Genomic DNA, 19105 nt, shown 5'->3' with positions numbered 1-19105 from the left:
TTAAATAAGTACTCTATGGCTGAGTTCTGGCCTGACTTAGTGATATCCAGTTCTCAGCAATCACTAGGAGTGCAGTCGCTCACAAGGTTAGGACACTGGGCTGATGATAGGCAGGCTCACATTCAAGACCTGGTTGCTGCCACGGGACGGGGTAAGCTCCCGGCACTCACTCCAGCTGCTGACAACCCAGCAGTTTAAAAGCAGGTGACCCTGAGTAGATAAATGGGCGCCACTTTGTTTGACACCTTTATGGGGATGTGAAAGGAACCCCCGGCGTCCCCTGGGCAACGGTAATATTACCGCTCAATCCTTTCAACTTGGAAGTGTTTCAGTGCTCCCGACACAGCTGTAGTAGTAGCAATCACTGGCTACTCACCTAATGGTTTATTTATTTGTTAGGATTCCACTCTCGTGATATATTTCGTTTTATTTGAAAATTAAAAGAGAGAAACAATATCATGAAAAATAAAAAGACACAAACATAAGAAAGCCCTGGTGGATCAGACCAAGCCCATTTTAATCCAGCGTTTTGTTTCTTGCACAGACAACCAGATACTTCCAGGGAGTCTTTAAGCAGAAAATCCCTCTCTCAGCCTTATTTCCTCGCAACTGATAGTGTTCCCTATGCAACTGGGAATTGTTGTTGTTAGCTGCGAAGTCGTGTCCGACCCATCGCGACCCTATGGACAATGTTCCTCCAGGCCTTCCTGTCCTCTACCATCTTCTGGAGTCCATTTAAGCTCACGCCTACTGCTTCAGTGACTCCATCCAGCCACCTCATTCTCTGTCGTCCCCTTCTTCTATTGCCCTCAATCTTTCCCAGCATTAGGCTCTTCTCCAGTGAGTCCTTCCTTCTCATTAGGTGGCCAAAGTATTTGAGTTTCAGCTTCAGGATCTGGCCTTCTAAAGAGCAGTCAGGGTTGATGCCAAACTTGGAAGAAATACACATTCTACAAATTTTATGAATCAAGAGTAGATCTGTCCTCTGTCACTTTATCGAATCTCATTTTACAGCTACTCAAAAGGGTGGTCATCATCACCAAGAAGCCATCCTCTCAATGTAATGTAGATTCATGCCATGAAAAACTGGCTGGAAGAAGAGGAATGCCTCTTCCTGCCACTATTACTATCAGAATCAGAATAGAGCTGGAAGGGGCCTTGGAGGTCTTCTAGTCCAGCCCCTTGCTCAAGCAGGAGATCCTATACCATTTTAGACAAGTGACTGTCCAGTCTCTTCTTCAAAATCTCCAGTGGTGAAGCACCCACAAGGTCTGAAGGCAAGCTGTTCCACTGGTTTATCAATGTGGGAGTAACTTCTGCCTGGTTATGAAAGGCTAACAAATACCCTCTTAGGAATAAAACTGGGAGCATGAAAGACACTTTCCCACTAAATCTTACTCACATTCATATGTGAGCCAGGGTAAAGATTCTTCAGTCATTTTTACAGGAACTGTGATCATAAGGCCTTAGAGGACAAAAAGCAAAAAACCCTTCCAGTGGAAACTTACATACCTCCAATCCATTCTTCTAGTTGTTTTTTGCCACAGTCATGTTTTCCAGAGTATTTCTTGAAATGCACAGCCTACTAATTGAGCTAATGCAAATTGCTTACCATTGCAGTAAAACTAACACATTCAGAAAGCAATTTTCTGGAAGGAATAAAAATGCATCTTACTTAAGAGAGACAAACCAATTCTATAGACCTTGTACCAACAATCCATTTAGCCTAGTATTAACTTCCTTGACAGCAGAAACTCTCCAGTCTCTTTGGTAGAGTATCTGCCAACTCATTAGCCTGGCTTGAACCCAAGTTGATGTACATGCAAAGAATTTGATTAATGGGCTTTCTCAACCCAATGCTCACAAGTTTATCATGAAAATAATAAGAATTCTTGGTACATTCATAGGATCAGAAATATGGAATAAGATAAGACTAACAGAAAAAGCAATAAAACTGTTAAGAGGTGGCTATCCAGCTTTTTCTTTAAAAAAAAACTTCACGAGATGGAGAAGCCACCATCTCTGTAGGTAGACTGTTCCACTGTTTGCACAGATCATCTCAACAGGACGTTTCTCATATTTACACAAAATATTGTACTTGCAACATATACCCATTATTTCTATGCCAATCAAAATAATTCCTGACCATCTTCTCCATGTCACCCTTTGGTGAACAAGTATGTATTTCCAGAGAGAGCCATTAAAACTTTGTGTAGAACCTGCCCAAACAAGGAAGGATGAGCAACAGTTTTTAAAAAGTAAGGTGAACAATACATAGCTTTGACTTAGAGGATGCCAAGCCTTCAATAGATGTATGCCAAAAAATATGCAAGTATTATGTCTAAACAGAGAAGAAAGGGAGGGGGAATACTGAGAGTGACTTTATTTTCAGAGCAGTAAAACATAAGAGATTCAAGCTGCATTATGTGCTTAATAAACTTCTTTGCTGCAGATCTCTAATTTATCAAGAGGTAAGGAAATCATAGGATCCAAAATTGCTGCTACACTACCAAACGACCATGCTTTCTGCATGCCACCCAAAACGTGACGATACGTGCTTCTTTTACCTAAGCCTCTGATTTAGACATGTTCAAACCTGTGTGTGATATCATCAAGAAACATTAATAGTGAAAACGTTAAGAGCGCTGCCAGCAGTACAATAGCCTTTTATACAAAACAAATCAGTCCCAGTCTGATGCCCACACCAAACTCTCTTATATGACCTATAACATTACACCTCTCACATACACAGTTGAAGAGAAAGATCTGCGGCAATGTTTAGTAAAAAATAAAGTTCAGACTGATTTCAAAGGTAATTTCTGCAGTCCTTTATCCTTCACTGTCTACCATCACAGCAACTAAACCATCCCACACGATGCATGCATCTTGAATTTCCAACATGCCTAGCAAATTCCATTCTCCGCATCTTAAATCTGTTGATAGTTTTCATATCAGAACATAATGAAAAGCTAGCATGCTGCAAAACAATAAGCTAGCTTTTGTTATTTACTTCTAGTTAGCTGCAGCCCTCTGCTTTGTTTGGAATTGTGTCAACCTGCCCAGGAAAAGGATTATTAAAGATGAGGCAGTCAAGAGATTCTTGGGAGACAAGAGGGAATGACAGAGAGCAAGGGTGTTAGCAGCCTAACATTTTGTGAAAATGTCCATCCTATCACATACTCCCTAAATTCCAGATGGGCTCAGGGGTTCATAGAGTTTGGAAATAACAGTGATTCCACTTCCATTAGCATAAAAAATATGTAGCTCAAGACAAAACAGTTGGAATCTTGATGTTTTCTGGCAGAGGTTTCATTATCAGGATGAGTAATGCAACTCCACTCTCCCAGGCACTGATAATATTACCTAGCCTGGTAATGAAATGTCTGCCAGAAAACATCCAAGCTCAGAGAACATCCAGAATCCAAGGATTAGTAAGCATGATTCAAATGCCCATAAATGCATACGTTATTTTGAGTATCTTCTGCCTGATCTTGGAACAAATGGTTTGACTAGAGTAAAAGTATCTTATCTTTGACATCTTTTCTACAATGTAAAAGAATGTCATATAATATGTACCGATTAATTTATTTTATTTTATTTTTAATTCCATGCCAGATAAAAATGATTTGACTACAGACTGTTTCCACAATGTGTAGCAATTCAGGGCTGGGAGAGTCTCCAGCTTCATTCCATGCCCTTGGCCACTCAGCCAGATTTTTTTGTTTTGTTTTGGAGGACTATTGATAAGGAGACATCTTCCTTGAAAAGCCAAAGATGCTTTTTCACGAGGCAACTGGACTTTCTTGTTTTTTCTTTGAAGACGTTTCGCTTCTCATCCAAGAAGCTTCTTCAGTTCTGACTGGATGGTGGGGAATGAAAAGATTTATATTCCTTGCAGACAGCTGGTCATTTGCGTTCTTTTAGAGAGTCGTTAAAGCTACCTGGAGGCTTATCTGTCTTCAAAGAAAAACAAATTCCTGGGAATTTGCTTCATTATTAGTTATTAGCTTTGTGAAGAGTTGCACATTTGTTTTAAATAAGAGATTTAAAGAACAATGTCCAGGTTGCAATACTAATCAGCTAACCAAAACTTTTCTTGAACTTAGTGATGGTTCCCAGTAAACATGCAAGTCTCTCTCAAAAATGTTATATATGGGATTCCAGAAGAGATTGCATTTGTCTTTTGCAACAAAAAGATGATTTAATCAATTCCAAGAAAGGGCTTAGCTGGCACACACTGTTTCCTTATTTCCTTATTTATGACTTATTGGGTATCTTTTTCTTCAATTAATTTTGACTGCATGAAAACTGGTTCTTCACTCTCCTTCATTATATGTTTTCTACATCAAAACCATGATTATTTATGTAAACTAGAGATAGTTCTCAACTTATGACTACTATTGAGCCTAAAATCAATGAATGTCAAGCTCTATAATAAAGTGAAGGAAGAATGCAAGAAAACAGAACTGAAGAAATAGACATTGTGTCAACTCATATTATGCAAACAATTCAATCTGCACATTTGACATGGTTTTAGAACCATCTGATTGACAGAGTCCTGGGATAGATTAGATGCTGAAATCAAAACCTACTACATTTAGGGAGAACAATGAGCAGTTCTCCAACTTTATTACATACAATTGTTCAAAGGTTGTTTCAGTTATGCTGTGTGATATTGCAATATACAATGAAAACAAAAATCATCTTGGCCTGCTAGCATGTAAGGCAGCCTAAGAATCCAGAGAGGTGTCGCATAAGTTAACACACAGGACAACCTGTTCCAGAAGTATTTTTTATTATGCACATGGATCAGAATTCAGTGGAAATACTTTGCATAATTCTTCCACTCAAACATAACATTTTGCTTCCAAATATGCAGCAAATTATTGCTAAGCACATTGGTTTGTGCTTAAATTGTAAGCCGCCCTGAGTCTTCGGAGAAGGGCGGGATATAAATGGGATTAAAATAAAAATAAATAAAAATAAATGTTGTGCCTCATGGTCACCATGTCTCATTTCCCTTCTCACAGACTATGCCATTTTCCCAAAAACGTAGATTTCAAATTGCTACACAACAAGCATTTTTAAAATAACAGTCACCAACATTTGAAGACATTCAAGCAGACCTCCTGAATCTTCTCCCAACTCAGATCTGAACAACTAAAAAAGTTGGGATTTGATTGCTCATGTAGCTGCCCATGTCTGAGCAGCTCCCAATTAAATCCCATCTTCCACAAAATGCTATGCCCTCACTCAATTAAATACATCAAATTTTCTCTTTCAGTGCAACAATAAATACAAAGAAGCCATCTCATTTATCAGCTCCAGCAGGTATTTTAATCACCACTAAGAATCCTCTCCAACAAAAAGCAACTCTTGATTGAACCTAACAACAAAACAACAAATCAAAAATTCTTTTTGCTGACCTGTAAATGATGCCACTCTCGTGAAGGAACATGAGAGCTGAAATGATTTCTGCAGCATAGAATCTGGCTCGGACTTCATCAAAGCGACGGGATTTCTGAATGTGGAACATCAAATCCCCTCCATTCACAAACTCCATAACAAAGAAGAGGCGATCCTGATCAAAAGCAATACCAGATACCATCATCAGTGGAAAGATATTAATTGTATTTCTTTTTCTCTCCCCAAATCTAATTTTTTTAAAAAAAATCCCTTAGAATTGAAAGAGCAGCAAAAACAGCAAAATATTTAGAATTTTACCTTCATAGACCAAACTACCTAGTATTTGACCAACCTAATTCAATCCTTTAATTGGACATTGGAAATCTGGGTTTGCTCTCCTTGCAACCCCAGTTCAGACTTCCTGCCATGCACTCAGAACTTGTATTGACAAAGAGAGGTCAGGTGTCCTGTTTTATTGAAAATAATTCTTTGTTTGAAATGCCACTGGAGGTCTGACCTCTAATTTGAAAGAGGGTTTTATTTGAATAGCTATCAAATGCAAGTCTGGTTTAAAGAAGATAGAACAAATGGTGGTTCTCAACCTGCTAGTCAACTGGTAGCATTTGGTCAGAAGACTAAGCAAGCATACCAGTGGTGAGGTAGTCCCCTCTGTAAAGTGAATTGTTTTATATTTCTATTTTAATTATAACAATGGTGTCTACATACAAAATAAATGCACTTCCCACTTTCATACTGGTTGTTGGTAAATGCAAGAAAAGAAGAGATATCCCTTAACTGTTAAAGTTGAGAGTCAATGAGTTTGTCTGGCCATAAGAGTTACACAATCAATGTGTAGATATGACTAAGTAGTGGCAAAGAAGCCAGGCAATTTGTTCTACAGGGGAATGAAGTACTTATACTGAGATCAAGCACAGATTATATAGATGACAAAGGTTATTCAGCCCTACAAAATGTCATTTGATCCTTTACTGCCTGGAACAGACCATGTGACATGGTCCAACTATAAAAATATTTGTCAGTTATGCCTGTTCTAATGAGAAAACGTCTAATTCTTGTAGCAATTTGCCTTTTCCCAAAAATGTATCTTTGATGACTTGGCAGGACCTAAAGCTGACATTTGACCATTGTCCAGGTCTAATTCCGTTAATTATAGGAAGCAGACCGGATTATTTGTGTTCAGTTGCAGCTCTACCTGGTTATGTCTTCAGTATAAATTAAAAGAGAAGATGCATTTAGTTTAGAGGAAATCGACTACTAGGTAAGCAGAGATACATACACTTTGTCAGCAAAAGACTCACAGAAACCACTTTACAAAATTTCAGTGGGTACAATCCATTGGTGAGTGAAGCCAAAATACAAAGGAATCTCATTTGGGTGGCAAGACTTAGGTACCCATTTCTTCCCTTAAAATTTGCTTAAATTTATCTTTGTCTGAAGGCCCCTAAAGAGACAAGCCTGGTTGACGGAGAAGAGGGATTCTATGGTCTACAAAAAGAAGGCAAGTGAATTATATTTTCTGCACTCCTGAGATAGACAGAAGTACCTGATTTTAAGTGCCACTGAATTACTCAATACATCTAGAAAAAAGGAAAATTTGCTTGTAAGATTTTCTCCCTTAAAATGATATTGCCTTGGACACTCTGCATCTTGACTTCAGGAAAAAGAAAGTATCTCTTAAGCTTGGCATGGATTTGTGGAAAAATGTCCAGATATTTCCTCCAAACTGAGTTATTTTACTTAATTAATATTTCCAAAGAAAATCAAAAGCTTGGTTTGTGTGTGATCTTGGGAACTAGACCAGGAAATGTCTGCCAAGATCTTTCTGGATCTTGAGTTTATCTTCTAAAGTGTTGACTATTGCCCCAACTTGGTGTTGTCTGAAAATTTTATGAGTTCCCCTTCTATCCTCTCAATTAAATCTAAAGCTTTTGAAGATGTTGAAAAGCACTGGGCCCAAGACAAAATCTTGGGATACCTCTCCCCCTCCAGGTAGATGTAGTTCCATTGAGGACTACATGTTGAATGAGGTTTGTTAGTTGATTTTGAATCAATCTGTCTATCTCACATTTTTTTATCTTAACAAGAAAGAGGTTGTGGTTAAACTTGTGGTCAAATGTCTTACTGAAGTCCAAGTATATTGTACAATATCCACAGCATTTTGCTGATTCACTAATTTAGTCACTTGATCAAGGAATGCAATAATATTTATCTGGCATGATCTGCTTTTGAAGAACTCATGTTGACTTTTAGTAATAGCTTTGCTTGCTTCTAGATGTTTGCAGATCAGTTGCTTGATTATATTTTCCAGCACCTTCCCAGGTATTGATGTCATACAGATTTGGTCTGTAGTTTCCTGGATCCATTTTTTTTTAAAGATGGGAACCACATCAGCTCTTTCCCAGTCCTCTGGTAGTTCCCCAGTGCTCCAGGATCTTTGAAAGATACAGTTCAGTGGCTGCGAGAACACGTCTGCCAATTCTTTCAGAATTCTGGAATATAATCCATCTGATCCTGGTGCTTTGAACTCATCTAGGGTTAACAGGTGTTGTCTTACCATTTTCTTGCCTATTTTGACTTCTGTTCCTAGTCTGTCTTCTACAGCTCTGCTTTTGGTAGGCTGAGCTATTTTTCCCTTTCCCATGAAGACAGATGTAAAGAATGAATTAAGCATTTCCACTTTCTTCTGCTGCCCATCACTTTCTTGCCATTTTCTCCTATTAGTGGACTAATCATTTCATTGATTTTTTAATATGTTGGAAAAAAACATTTTTTTCAATTAATGAGTGGTAACTATGTTAACCGGAACATGAGTTCTAGGAGTAACTCTTCTTTTTTTTGAAGGACCTGAATCGGTTGCCAATTGTTCTCCAGACACAATTCAGTTTGTTGATGCTAGTCTTTAAGACTTTAAATGGCTGAAGAGTTGATAATATATATTTTGATACAAATATCTAAGGAAATCCAAGTAATTCTACACTGACCTGGTGAGCCCCATCTATATCCAACTCTGGGAACCACAATTCAGACAGGACGGTGTCAAATTTGATTGAATTCAAAGGAGGATAAGCAAGGTGAGGAATCTGGAAACCAAGTTCTATGAGGATCTGATAAAGGATCTGGATATATTTAGGCTATAGAAGTAATACTAAGGAGAAATCGCTTTACATATGTTCACACAGAAGACTATTCTCTGTTATTCCACAGAGTAGGACAAGAAACAATGAGTTAAAACTATAAAGACATTATGAGGAATGTCTTGACAAAATGAGTTATTAACCAGTGGAACAAGCTAGAACATAAAATGGTGACTTCTCCTTCACTAGAGCTCTTCAAACAAAGACTATGTACGTAGTGATTTGTAAAAGAAGCTGTACTGGAAGAGGAAAGAAGACTGGATGACCTCTGAGGATCGTTCTAACTCTATGATTCTATGATACTTTACAAAATTTGGTTAATGAGCTAAATTTATTTATCATTTGCTATCTGCATAGCTATATAATCTTTTTTTTAAAAAAAAATTACAGAATAACAATATCAGGGTTGGAAGGGACCTTTGAGATCTTCAAGTCCAACCCTCTGCTCAGGCAGGAAACCCTAAACCATTTCAGACAAATCCTTGTCCGATCTCTTCTTAAAAATTTCCAGTGTTGGAGCATCCACAATTTCTGGAGGCAGGCTGTTCCACTGATTAATTGTTCTCACTGTCAGGAATTTTCTCCTTACTTGCTTCTATCCTTGATTAGTTTCCATCCATTATTTCTTGTCCATATTTATACAGATATCTACATATTTATGGACTTTGAGTATGATGAGCATAACACCATAATAATGTTGAAACAGTTAAAACAGGTATCTTGGAATCCTTTTTTTCCTGATAATTGGCCCAAAAGCAAGATTAGACAAAGAGCTTATGCTGCCAATTTTCTAGAACTAATGATATGCAGATTTAAATATATACGTATGACAAGGGCAGAGGAATTAAAAACAAGTCTAGAGGAAATGTCATCATTAGAACACATTGTGCCAACTTCCTAGGCTTGGGCGGTGGCAAGACAAGGACATCATGGTGCTTTGGCAGGAACATGAAAAGTAGTGAAACCGAATTAAAGAGTTACCACTGACTCTTTGCAACTACTGTAATCTCTTTCTCCATTAAAAAGGCCATGTGATGACAAACTGTGCTTTTTCACATGCAGGTACTGCCACCTAGTGGTCACCCTCACTTAAGCCACAAGATTTGAGTGGTAATTTAAAGACAAACCAAAACCTTTTTTACATTGTACATATTTTGTGGATCAGATTCATGGAGTTTAATCTCAAGGAAGGAATATCCTATGTACACTGCTTTATGGGAAGAGCAAAGGAAAAGGAAAGAACAGTAAAAGTTGAGGGGGCAGAAAAAATTCTCTGTAAAGTGGCAACATTAACAACATAGCAGCTGGCTAGATGCAACACCAACAAGCTTATATAAACAGGTTAATAACACGTGTGATAAGAGGTCTTGTTTTGTGCTTAATCCAGGAGATATAGGCAATTCTCAATGCTAATTAGGACTGGGAATTCCGTTGCTAAGTGACACAGTTATAAAGCAGGGCATCATGTTATGGCACTGACTTACGACGGCAGTTACAGCAGTCCTAGTTGCTGTCATTAGGCAAATCCTACACAGCCAAAGTGTCATGCAGTTATAAGATCACTATTTGTGACCTTCTGCTAACTTCCCCTTGATTTTGCTTGCCAGAAGTCAGCTACGAAGGTTGCAAATGGTGACCATGTGATATTGGGACACTGCAACATCATAATTGCCACAACTGAGCAATTGTGGTGCAAAGTGCCCAAACAGAGATCAGATGACCATGGGGACATTGTGCCGACTGCCACTATGAGGACCTGTTGTAAGTCTCCTGGTACAGCATTGTCATAACTTTGAATCGTTGCTGAACAAGTAGCCTTTAAGCAAGAATTGCCTCTGTGCAATTAAATGACCTAACAAATTCCAGATTGGTTGTTTAATTATGAAATTAGTCTTTCTAATCCCTTAGTTCAAAGAAAGCTGTCTTGAGGGCATTGACCTTTGTGTCTCAGGAAACCAAAATGATTCCCACTTGAATAGACACATATACAAATATTCTTTTAAATTCTATAGAAAATGACAAAACCTAGCCAACATTAGCTGATATCAAAAAAGCTAAGCAGGTGAGACCTGGTTGGTGCTTGGATGGGAAACCATCAAGATATCCCAGACCTATAGACTAGACTGGGAAGTCAAAAACTATCCTTTATGCAACAGACAGTTATTGTATTGTTTCTAAGAAAACAGCATGGATATGCTGTCAATAGGACTTGTCTCAACAAAGAAGCTAACATTGTATGCTGGTGAGTAAGGACTGATCAGTTTGTTCAGTGTCTGCATATTCCTTATAATTGATGGCAAGTATCACAATGCAGGATCAGCAGGTCCTCTGAAAATATGAATAATATTCTTTGTAATGATGATGTCAGAGTAGACATAGACACATTACAATCATCATCATTATCATCATCACTTTTCTATTTTGTATAATTCAAGGTGGCACATATAAATACTCCCACTACATGAACAGTGGAAGGAAATGCAGATGCAAACATATTTCCCCTTCTCCTAAGTAAAGCAACCTCAGCTCAGATGGGTTGGATAACATTTTGATTTCAAGGAAGAAACGTTTATCAGAAAGGAAACAATTTTTAAAAAGTTGGAATGAAAGATCAAAGGCCTGGAGACTGAAACATATGAAGAATGGCTTCATAAAAAGAAGAAGAAACAGGGGTGACATGATAACACTATTGCAGTATTTGAGGGGCTGCCACAAAGAACAGGGGGTCAAATTATTCCCTAAAGCACCAGAGGACGGGACAAGAAACAATGGATGGTAACTGACCAAAAAGAGAAACAATCTGGAATTAAGGAGAAACTTCCTAACAGTGAGGACAATTAACCAGTGGAACAGCTTGTCTTCACAAATAGTGGGTGCCCCATCACTAGAGGTTTTTAAGAAGAGACTAGACCACAGGTCTGCATCCCGCGGCTCCGGAGCCGCATGCGGCTCTTTCAGCCATCTCCTGCGGCTCCCAGTCCTCTGCCATGTGCAGTCCCCAAAAAAAAGTGGGACTAAAAAATTTCAACAAATCAATTCAAATATGCAGGGTAGGTGCATATTTCACCTTGGCTCCACTCTTCAGTCAAACCCTGGTCTGCGCATGTGTGCATGTACGCGCATGCGCGCACATTTTTTTGCGGCTCCCAGTTTTTCCTTTTGTGAGGGAACCGGTTCCGAGTGGCTCTTTCACTGTTTCAGGTTGCTGACCCCTGGACTAGACAGTCACTGTCTGAAATGGTATAGGTTCTCCTGCTTGAGCAGGGGGCTGGACTAGAAGACCTCCAAGGTCCCTTCTAGCTCTATTCTATTCTATTTGTATTTTATTCAAAATCTGGGTACATCTGGCAGATACTCCAGCTCAACATTTTTGTATCACATAAGAACTAGTTGGTCTCTAGGGACTCTTCAGTTTGTAATTTCATTTTGATTCTAGAAAAACTGCAGGATCACTGCTTACACAAAGTCTTATGTAAGTCTTTTTTTCAAAAAGTATTTTTATTTTTTGATCATGCTGATGTTTTCAGTGTGGAAAGGAGGGAATGCAAGACTCCTTATTCAGGTCAATGAGAATTCAATGTCTTTTTGATTTGTGAGTTCGTGATTTTCTTCTTTCTACATAAAACCATGAAGAAGGTTAAAAAAAAAGAATTGCTGCAATGATTCATAACTGGTAAGCCTTCACCCCTCCTGAAGTTGTAAGGAATACTTACAGCGGTCTGAAAACAGCAGAAAAGCTGAGTGAGGAAAGGATGCTTTCTTGCTAAAGTCAGGATCCGCTTTTCTGTCAGAGTACACTCCACATCATCATCTTGCAGAATTACATCTTTCTTCAGCACTTTGATGGCATAAAGATATCCTGTCTCTTTTGTTTTAGCCAGCATTACCTAAGTTTGCCACAAAGCAGGATTTTTAATTCAAAGCAAAAGAAAACAAATAATTATGGAAGTATCTCAGAAACAGCAAGACATGCTGTTTCCTGCCAACGGGTCAAACCTAGGTGTACTTGTTCAGAAATTAAGTAGTACTCAACTTACGACTGGTTGCTTAGCAACCGCTTGAAGTTACGACAATGCTAGCAGTTGGGGACTCCCACAGTAATGGGACTGCATTTCAAGCACTCCACAACCGGGCCACATTGATTGCTGTTTGCAGAGTCCCACAGTCACATGACTGCTTTACAGTGGTTTTGCTGAAAACCAGCATTTAATTCAAACCACACCCACAGCAAACCATTGGTTCATTTAATGACTGCAGTGATTCACTTAACAACTGTCACAAAAAGGTCATAAAATTAGGTCAATCACATGGGGGACCCGATTTACAATTGTCACGGATTATGAGCAGGCTCCATTACCATCATAACTCAAGGACTACCTGTAAGTCACATGACATTAGATGGGGCTCTCTGAATAAAAAAACACATTGGCTGAGTCCACACAGGATGCTAAGCTATAAACAAGGGATATGCACCTTTATTTGGTTTGAGGACCACAACAGCTTTTAAATAATGACCTGTTAGTAGTTGCATATGAAGAACAGTTGAGGCCTAAGACTCCACTGAAAACTTAGTGAAAACAATGTAAAACACAAGAATGAAAGAAAACTTCATTTTGATTTAACATTTACTGAAGTTTTAATAACAGAAAACATCTTTACAATTTAAAGGGACACGATACAGGGTCTCTTAATGAATGTTATGCCCTTAATGCTATTTCTTATAAAGGTGGAAGAGCTAAGCAGGTGTCATGGTTCAAAACAAAAATCCTGCCAAGATTTTGTGCTTGTGTTATAAGAAATAATTTAGAAGCTATTACTTTTTAAGACAAAAATCAAACTACAGTCAGAGATTACCACAAAACATGAATGCAGCCTGGTCCAACTAAACCTTCCTTTAATGCAGATTCATTTCAAACAACCAAAGGTAACACCAGTATGGAAACTTCAAATCTCAACAGAAACACTTACCTTTCCAAAACTGCCCTTTCCCAGCACTCTGATGAATATTAGATCTTCAATTTTAAGCCTACTGGCTGAGACTTCAACCATCCCATTGCCATCCTTTGTGCTGTCTTTTTTCTGACGTCTCAGGGTTGATCTTGAGACTAATTTCTGTAAACATTAAATAGTCATGAGTTGCTTTTTGCAAGACAGCACCCCAAATTTTCTCAGTGCCTTTCAAGTTCAGAAACTCAATTTTTTTTTGGGGGGGAACCTGTCTGGGGGGGGGGAGGAATAACACTTTGAACATGGCATGAACTGGAAGTTTTGGACATCAAACCTCATAAATAAATTGGCTTGACCTAATGGGAATTGTAGTCCAAAATTTCTAGTTCACCCAGTTCCGCTTTAGAGAGTAGAACTATTCTTTAAGGGGGGGGAAGCCCAGATATGAGTGGAAAATGTATTGTATGTTTGTTGATCTAAAGCAAGTGTGAAATAAACTGAATTGACTTGAATTACAAAACATATGATACAAGTATGGAGTTGAAGGTTGATTGCTAAATACAATAGGAGTGGTATATGATGGAAATAAACCATGCATGAAAATTAATTGAAAGCTCAGTGAATGCTTAGCTCAATAATGAATAATTAGTAAAGACAAGGGTGCTTGATATCACCTTTAAGGTGTAATGAATTTATGAATAAATGTATAAGGAATGCTTATGGTAACATACTGCTCAAGGACGTAAACGTATATGGATTTGTATGTAGATGATGACTTGTTCTTGGCTGAAAACCTGAATGATTCCCAGAATTATGCACAAATGTATCAAACTGAAAATTAAAGACTGAAAGACCAAGGTAGTAACATTTGGTAAATACATGAAATCAATAATTTCTAATTATACAACAGGTCAAAACCTAAAGCAAGTAAATGAATGTGTACCCTGTACCTTGATAGAATGTTTACTAAAGATGAGGAAAGGAATAAGACATTTTAAGATGTGAAAATGCTGATAGAAAGGCAGCAGGGGTGTGTGCATCCCATTGCAAAGAATGAATGTTTGTTAAAAGAAGTGAAAATTGGTGGGTAGAGAAGAACAGTTTTCCCCACTTTGTCATACAGAGGTGAGAACTGGATATGCCAAGAGAAACACAGAAGTAAGTTGAATGCAGTGAAAATGGTACACTTAATAAATGTGTGTAGTAAAACAAAAAGAGGGAGGGAGGGAGGGAGGCAAGAAGGCAGGCAGGCAGGCAGGCAGGCAGGAAAGAAGGAAGGAAGGAAGGAAGGAAGGAAGGAAGGAAGGAAGGAAGGAAGGAAGGAAGGAAGGAAGGAAGGAAGGAAGGAAGGAAGGGCCAAATGAATGTGGACTGAATATCACAGTGAATAATTACTTAAATGGTTTGTACATATAAGGAAAACAACTAAAGATCAAATTACAAAACAAATAAATGAAGGGAGAATGAATGGGTGGAAAGGAAATTCAAGAAAGTCATGATTAAGAGGGGAAGTTTAAAGAACAACAGGGAATGGACGATGCAAGATTAGTTTCCAAGGATAGAAAGTCAAGGAGAGGGAAAGAAAATAGTCTTGGATTAAACTATATCAGCTATGTTTCCTTTTCCTTTCCTTATTATTGTAATTTCTTAAGGCTACTATTTCGTATTCCTTTCTGTTGCTTACCCTGAAAGGGAATAACATGCTGGGTATGCATGAACAGTCATGATTCTGATCTATCCTGCAGTTCATATCCAAAGTAACATATGTACAAAGGATTTTTTAAATCCAATTCACTGTGGAGAAGAAGAGGAGGGAAAAGCCTTGGTGGAGCAGTGGGCTAATGCCTCCTTAAGTAACACCAGCTGCCTGCAATTAGTGCAGGTTTGCATCCCACCAGGCTCAAGGTTGACTCAGCCTTCCATCCTTCCGAGGTAGGTAAAATGAGGACCCAGATTGTTGGGGGCAATTAATCTGACTTTGTAATAATGCCGCTTGGGGTGTGTGTGAAAGCCCTAATAAGCAGGCATATACATAGAATGAAGGCTACTGCTAAGCTTGTAAGCCGCCCTGAGTCTTCGGAGAAGGGCGGGATATAAATGGAATTAAAATAAAAATAAATAAAAATAAAAAAATAAAACAAAGTCCTTACCCCATTTGGAGAGATATTTCCAGGCTGCAGTCCCATACATGCCAACGTCTTGGCTAGTTCTGCTGCATTCACCCCGCAGTTTGGGGCTACATTGGATTCACACCGAATATGTACATTTATTTTACACACTGAAAAGTGAAAACAAAAGAAAACAAACATGGACATTGGAACAAGAAGTAAATGGTGTTTCTTTCCTAAAGACAGCATGGGAATGCATGAGAGAAATCCAATCCTTATTCCTTCCATTTGAATCACAAATCAAGGTTTCTGCAGAGTGTTCAATCATATCACATGAATCCAAGCAGTTGTGTTTTATTTAATGAGTATTAAACAAAATATAGGATGCTCGCTACACACCAGTTTGATGAATATCATTTTACCTTCCCTGTTTAATAGTGAATCTGCAGCACAAGAGTTGAGTACAATATCCCTCAGCTGCTATTCATCTAGCTCAGGGGTCTCCAAACTTTAAGACTTGTGGACATGAAGGATGGCTGGCTGAGAAATTCTGGAAGTTAAAATCCACAAATTTTAAAGTTGCTAAGTTTGAAGACTCCTAGTTCCATGAAAAGAGACCCCATCACTTCCCCTGAATTTGTTCCATATCTGAACTTCATGTCTATGAAGATTCTCAATCATCATACTTATTTATAATACTTAGTCTGTACATACTTTAAAACCCTCAGTTCACATTTAACATGCAAATCAATATCTACCTTAATTGAACACAATATGGAAATAAAGAAAATCAAAGTCCCTTTCCTTGCCATTTCTATCCTTTATTCTTAAAGAGCAAAGGCATTTCAGCAGTCCCTTAGAGCCCCAGGAATTTAGCAGTAAAATTCGGCAGCATATTGCTGAAAAACGTCAGATGTGATTTCCTGTGCTGGGAGAGGAAATTAAAATAAAAGGCAAACAGTGTACAAGTTTTCATTTATATACCAGTGGGGGAAAACCTAGCTCTACCCAGATATCCTGATATCCCAGCACTCTCAACTTCAGAATAAAAGAGTTGGAAGGGACTTTTTTCTAGTCCAACCCCCTGCTCAAATAGGAACTCCATACCATTTCGGACAATGGTTGTCCAATCTCTTCTTTAAAATCTCCAATATTGGACCATCCACAACTTCTGGAGGAAAGTTGTTCCACTGATTAATTGTTCTAACTTCTGGGAAATTCCTCCTTGGTTCTAGTTTGTTTCTGTCTTCAATATTGTCCTGCCTTCAGTATTGTCACTTTCTGACTGCTCTGCCAAATAACAGTGTTTCAATATCTCAGGGGCTGCCACAAAGAAGAGGGAGCCAAGCTATTTTCCAGAGCACCTGAAGGCAGGACAAGAAGCAATGGATGGAAATTAATCAAGGAGAGAAACAACAAAGTACTAAGGAGAAATTTCCTACACTGGAAGTTTTTAAGAAGAGCTTGGACAACCATCTGTCTGAAATGGTATAGGGTTTCCTGCCTGAGTAGGGGGTTGAACTAAAAGGCCTCCAAGGTCCCTTCTGTTGTGATTCAGGGTCAGCCTGTGGGTTCGGCAGTTGGGTCGGACAACTCAGAGGAGGAGGGGGGTGTTGAAGACCTTGCTGAGGGGGTTGAAGATCTTGCTGATGAGAGCCCTCAGCCAGGCCCCTCCCACTTGGTCACCACGGAGACCCAGCTGTGTGAGCCTGACAGCGTGGATGAAGATGACCCACAGCTGGCCCTGTTCAAGGACGCCCGACGCAGGAGGCAGTCAATTAGGAGTAAACAGAGGAAGGCAATGGGGCTCCTCGGAAGGAGGCAGAGAGAAGCCACGCCCTGAACTCTATATAAGGGGAATGTGTGGGAGCACTGGTTTGCTGAAGGCAACCGCTTGGATAGTTCCTGTTTCTTAAAGCTCCTGTTTCTTGGTTTGTCTTGTTCCGTTTGTTTTTGTAGCAATAAATTTGGCAGGCGTAATTCCAGCCTCTTGCCTTCTTGTAAAAGGGGTTGTCCCTGCCTTTTCTGCAGGGCCGGTAGCAGGCTGGTACAGAACACCTTCCAAGTTTGTTATTCTGTTGTAGTTATCTTTGGAAAGTATGCCCCCCACCCAATTCAGGACAGGAAAACTAAACAAATTCCCCAGAGATGTGCAGACTTTCCACTTACTTTTACACTGAAGCCCTTGTCGCAAGATTCCCCAGAGGAGAGAACCACAGTGATCACAAAAGGTCGGCACTTTGTAATTGTGGATTCTGAACTTGTGTGGGATATTGATTCCAAACCTCTGCTCAGAAATCTGAGGAAGAAAAAGCAGTGAAAGAAAAAAGTTGGTAATAAGTGATAAAATAATAACGGTTGACCAAATCCTTATTTTTCAATTTGCAGTTCTTCAAGCAAGGCAGATGGAGAATGTTATTGCCCCCATTTGATAGGTAAAGGAAGAAAAGAGAGAGCCAGGGTGAGTTGGCCTAGGAGTTTTTTTAATGTTTCTATGGCATAAAGTTGGTCTCATGAGTTTTCTCCTCACGGCAAATAATTTGGGCAGAAGGAATGAATATCAGTTAGGAATACCAGTTAGGACGAGAAGTTAAAGTTCCAAAAAAGAGAATATTTGTAATTCAGTATTGAACTGTGCAGTCCTTGGTGCTCTCCAAGCTTGGTTGTTTTCTTGCATTATATTTCATTATCAATGATGTTACCTATTTGGGTAATGAAATATCTGCAAGAAAACAGAGAGAGCACCAAGGACCCCAAAGTTAAAGTCCTACCCCCACCACCAGTCACAATTTGTGTTTTTGATTCAACTGGTCCCAAACATGCCAGTTATGGTTACTTGTTAAAGAAAAAAACAGGATCTGCCATCTCTTCTCACAAAAGAAATCAAATCATATCTAGCTTGATTTTGAGGCTGAAAAATGGCTTGCCCAAAACAGAATAAACCCAGATGCTCTCCCCATCCAAACAGTAAAAATCACCATCTGATTAGCGTTCAGACTTTTAATTGATGTCAGCACAAGTTTCAGGTAACTTAACAGCTACTCTAAAATAAGGGCAATTTTATGCTGGGCTGTCAAACAGTTCAGAGTCAATTAAATTACTTTTACATCCAAACTCCCCACATTCAGAAAACCAATATTTCAGGGTATTCAAGCTAGATTCTTCTTGATCTAGTTTCCACATGAAGGAATCCTTAACCTGAGAAACATTCAGTCCTACTCTTTCCCATCTCTCTTCTCAAATGATACAATGATCAAGAAAACATCCATGTGTCCTTTTGAACATGACTCCTAAATTCATCCAGATGGTAAAATAAACAATTGTTTTGCAAATACCATGACATAATTCCACATCAGATATAATGCTTCAGCTGAACTCCTATACATAAAAGTAGCACAAAAGTTGTAACACTTTGGTACAACCCTGATGTCTAACTAATCCATGGATCTTTAGAACCTGATACAGAACTAAAGTCCAAGTGCATAATAT

At 38.8% G+C, this 19105-nt stretch overlaps 1 protein-coding gene across 1 annotated transcript in view; it reads right to left on the bottom strand.

The window, feature by feature from the left end:
- The window catches only part of PRKCH (protein kinase C eta), a 103074-nt gene that overhangs the window by 41847 nt on the left and 42122 nt on the right, over window positions 1–19105 (bottom strand). Inside the window, exons 6-10 of the mRNA XM_081313807.1 lie at window positions 17786–17915; window positions 15659–15786; window positions 13530–13673; window positions 12275–12448; window positions 5427–5581 (exon numbers count right to left, since the gene is read on the bottom strand). Coding sequence (XP_081169933.1) covers window positions 5427–5581; window positions 12275–12448; window positions 13530–13673; window positions 15659–15786; window positions 17786–17915 — 731 coding nt within the window. The remainder of the gene's footprint in view (window positions 1–5426; window positions 5582–12274; window positions 12449–13529; window positions 13674–15658; window positions 15787–17785; window positions 17916–19105) is intronic.

Source organism: Vipera berus (genome assembly GCF_964194415.1).
Source record: "Vipera berus genome assembly, chromosome: 1".
Lineage (NCBI taxonomy): Eukaryota > Metazoa > Chordata > Lepidosauria > Squamata > Viperidae > Vipera > Vipera berus.
This window is presented reverse-complemented; position numbering and strand designations above follow the sequence as displayed.